Source organism: Eublepharis macularius, chromosome 12, assembly GCF_028583425.1.
Source record: "Eublepharis macularius isolate TG4126 chromosome 12, MPM_Emac_v1.0, whole genome shotgun sequence".
NCBI lineage: Eukaryota > Metazoa > Chordata > Lepidosauria > Squamata > Eublepharidae > Eublepharis > Eublepharis macularius.
Genome location: NC_072801.1, coordinates 52,393,208 through 52,396,480, shown reverse-complemented (window position 1 = coordinate 52,396,480; position 3,273 = coordinate 52,393,208). Strand labels below are relative to the sequence as shown.

At 37.8% G+C, this 3,273-nt stretch overlaps 1 protein-coding gene across 1 annotated transcript; it reads right to left on the bottom strand.

Moving 5' to 3' along the window:
* Positions 1 to 244: 244 nt before the first annotated feature.
* Positions 245 to 1,189, bottom strand: LOC129340210 (olfactory receptor 6M1-like). Its single transcript, XM_054994849.1, has one exon. The coding sequence runs from the start codon at positions 1,187 to 1,189 to the stop codon at positions 245 to 247; it is 945 nt and encodes a 314-aa protein (XP_054850824.1).
* Between the last annotated feature and the right edge of the window lie 2,084 nt (positions 1,190 to 3,273).

Here is a 3,273-nt window from a genome sequence, read left to right as displayed (position 1 = left end):
ACATTAGCTTTGTTGAGACATGGTTCTCATAAGCTTATCTTCACACCCAACTTGAAAAGTAGATGAGGTTGGCTCAACATCATCTATTAAGCTTAGTGGGAATTTGAACCTCAATCTCTCCAGTGAGTCCGATATTTTACCAACTGTACCAAATTTCCTAATGAAATCATTTCAAGTCCTATCTATTTTGACAGGAAGTATAATTTTGTTTAATTTCTGTTGACTTGTTCCCTAAATGTCCAGGTCACTTTTTTAGAATGACTATGGTCTTCCTCAGGATACTCCTCAAGGAATCCTTTACCCTCTCATTTCTGAGACAATATATGAAAGGATTGAGCATGGGAGTCATCATTGTGTTCAACACAGTGCCTACTTTGTTGAAATCCAGAACATTCCCTTTGGTAGGACGGACATAAATGAAGATAGAGCTGCCATAATACAATGTAACCACAGTCATATGAGATACACATGTTGAGAAGGCCTTCTTTCGGCCTTGTGCTGATGGAATTCTCAAGACAGCACTAATAATGTAAATATAGGACACAACTGTTATAAGAAGTGAGCCCAGAAGCAGTATGCAAGAGGTTCCAAAGTCAACTAGTTCAGCCAGTGATGTGTCAGTACAGACAAGTTTGAGCAAAGGGGCACTGTCACAAAAGAAGTGGTTGACAGTGTTTGGGCCACAGAATGGCAAACCAGCAGTCACAATACTGGGAACTAGAATAATCAAGAAGCCACCAGTCCATGACCCCAAAAGAAGTTGGAAACAGGCTTTGCTATTCATGATAGATGCATAACGTAGTGGGTAACATATTGCCAGATAGCGGTCAAAGGACATAACAGCCAGGATAAAGAATTCAGTAGAGCCCATGAGGAAATAGAAGAATGACTGTGTAAGGCAGCCGACAAAGGAGATGGTCTTCTTCCTTGTGATAATATTTACTAGCATTTTAGGCATGACAGCTGAAGTGATCATGAGTTCCAGGAATGAGAGGTTACTCAAGAAAAAATACATGGGTGACTGAAGGTGGTGGTTGGTCAGTACTAATGCAATTATTGTGACATTACCTGCGATGGTCAGTACATATACAAAGAGGAAGGCGATGAAGAGCAAAATTTCTAGGGAGTGAGTGGTCTGAAATCCCAGAAGGATGAATTCAGTCACTATTGATTTATTAACTTCCTCCATATTTGAGTGTGCTGTATTTCCTAAGGAAAAAATAGAGTTGGGGGAAGAGAATGAAAATAAATCATTCTGAGAGTGAGAAAGAACTTCCCTTTATTGACCATTGGTTTGATCCATTCAATGAAATTGGAAGTTTCCTTTGGTGCAAGGAACCTTCCACTGGTGAAACAAGCAACTTTTACTGGAGGAAACTCCACTATTAGATCCCACACCTAATTCGCTATTTGGTACTGTTCTGCTGGAGGATTCTACATGTAGGAAAATCATGGTAATGCTTTTTCTGGATTGTTCTACTTCATACTGAAGGTGAGGAGTTTGCATATTTGAATGCTTTCTCAGTATAAAAGCTTCCCTGCACCCTAAAAAGAACAAGTTGAACCCTTCTCTTTGAGATACTATTTTTCTAGTGCATAGAAAACCTCCTCTGTATGTGAGGTGTATTTTCCTCTAGAGAAACATTCTTTCATGCATTTCCTTACTTGCAACTTTAAGTGATTCCATCCAGAAAAAAGATTTATCATTTAGTTCTGCTTTATGTATAGACTGAACCGTAGGTTTTTCTAAAGAATAGCAAACTATAATTTATATATAATAAGAGGAATTCCTATATTTCTTGAAGGCTATATTTATATTGCACTATAAGAAGTTCAACAAACCTATGAAATTAACATTAAATAAAGAAATCAGAATATGTAAAATCTGCAGCTCTCCGGATTAAGCCGTTAGATGCCTCTAAAATCCAATATTGCCCTGACAGGTATAGTCCAGGCAAGCCTGATCTTGTCAGATCTTGGAAACTAAACAAGGCCAGCCATGGTCAACTGAATGGGAAACTTACAAGGAAGACCAGCGTTGCATAGACAGGCACTGGCAAGCCACCTCTTTTAGTTTCTTGCCATGAAAACCCCACTAGTGGTCACCATAAATCAGCTATGACTACATGGCACTCTCTCCACCACCAAAATCTGAAATTAAATATCATGGCCTTCTAAAATGCCAGAAAAGAATAGGCTTCTCAGTGCAAATACTTTGTCACTTCAAGTATCAATCAAAAGTGAAAACTATGATAGAGCTCACCTGAAGATGCTCTTCTTCTTTCTTTATATCCAAAAATGTATCTTGAATCTTTGACACTGGGATAGCTGATCAATTAAGCCCTAAGCCCTTTAAGAAAAAGGAATCTTCCATTTATTTTCCATTGGTTTTATTTCTAAGAATTCTTTCTTTATATTACAGAATCTTCTTAATGAAGTTTATTACTATTATTCATTAACATTTTCAAAAAGTCTGTTATATTATTCAAGTATCCTTGCTAGATTTTGCAAACAGGAATGTGGATAACACAACCCTCTCCTCTTGTTTCTGTGTAAGTTGGAGGACCAGGTTCTATTAGAATTAATAAATCTCCAAAGAGGGTTATGTTTTGAGGAGCAGCCACATTTTTTAATTTGATATCAGTAGTGCTGATAAATTCAAGGTATTTATGAAATATTTCTTGAGGACACCCCACGGTGTTTCTTGAAAACATTCAACCATCCTTTGAGGATCAATTAAAGAATCTACTGGGTGAAACTGAGAAATAAGCTGCAAAATACTAAACAATTATTGATCTTTTCCATTTAATAAACCATCAATATATGTTGTTGTTGTTGTTGTGAGAGAAGCTGTGGCTGATGGCACCAGGCTCAATCCCTGACATTTCCAGTGTAGGAATGAACACATTTTCTCTGTCTGAGATCCTGAAAATCTGCTGCCATTTCCAGTAAACCTAACGAAGCTAGATAGACCAATATCTGACTGGATATTTATTTATTATTTCAATTTATAAACTGCCCATCCTCAGGGGCTCTGGGTGGTGAACAACAGTTAAAATCAATAAAAACAAGAAAACTAATTCTAAAATCAACAAACAATAAACAATAATAAAATTAATTAACCAAATACATTAAGGTGCAATGGTGGGGAGACCCCCCCAACCCCAAAAGTGGGAGGCTGACATGGCACTGCCCCCTTCAACCACCAAATGCCTGGTGGAACAGCTCTGTCTTACAGGCCTGGCAGAACAATAATATGTCCCGCTAGGCCCA

Coding starts and splice junctions, on each gene's coding strand:
- LOC129340210 (XM_054994849.1), bottom strand. CDS start 1,189: ATGGAGGAAGTTAATAAATCAATAGTGACTGAATTCATCCTTCTGGGA.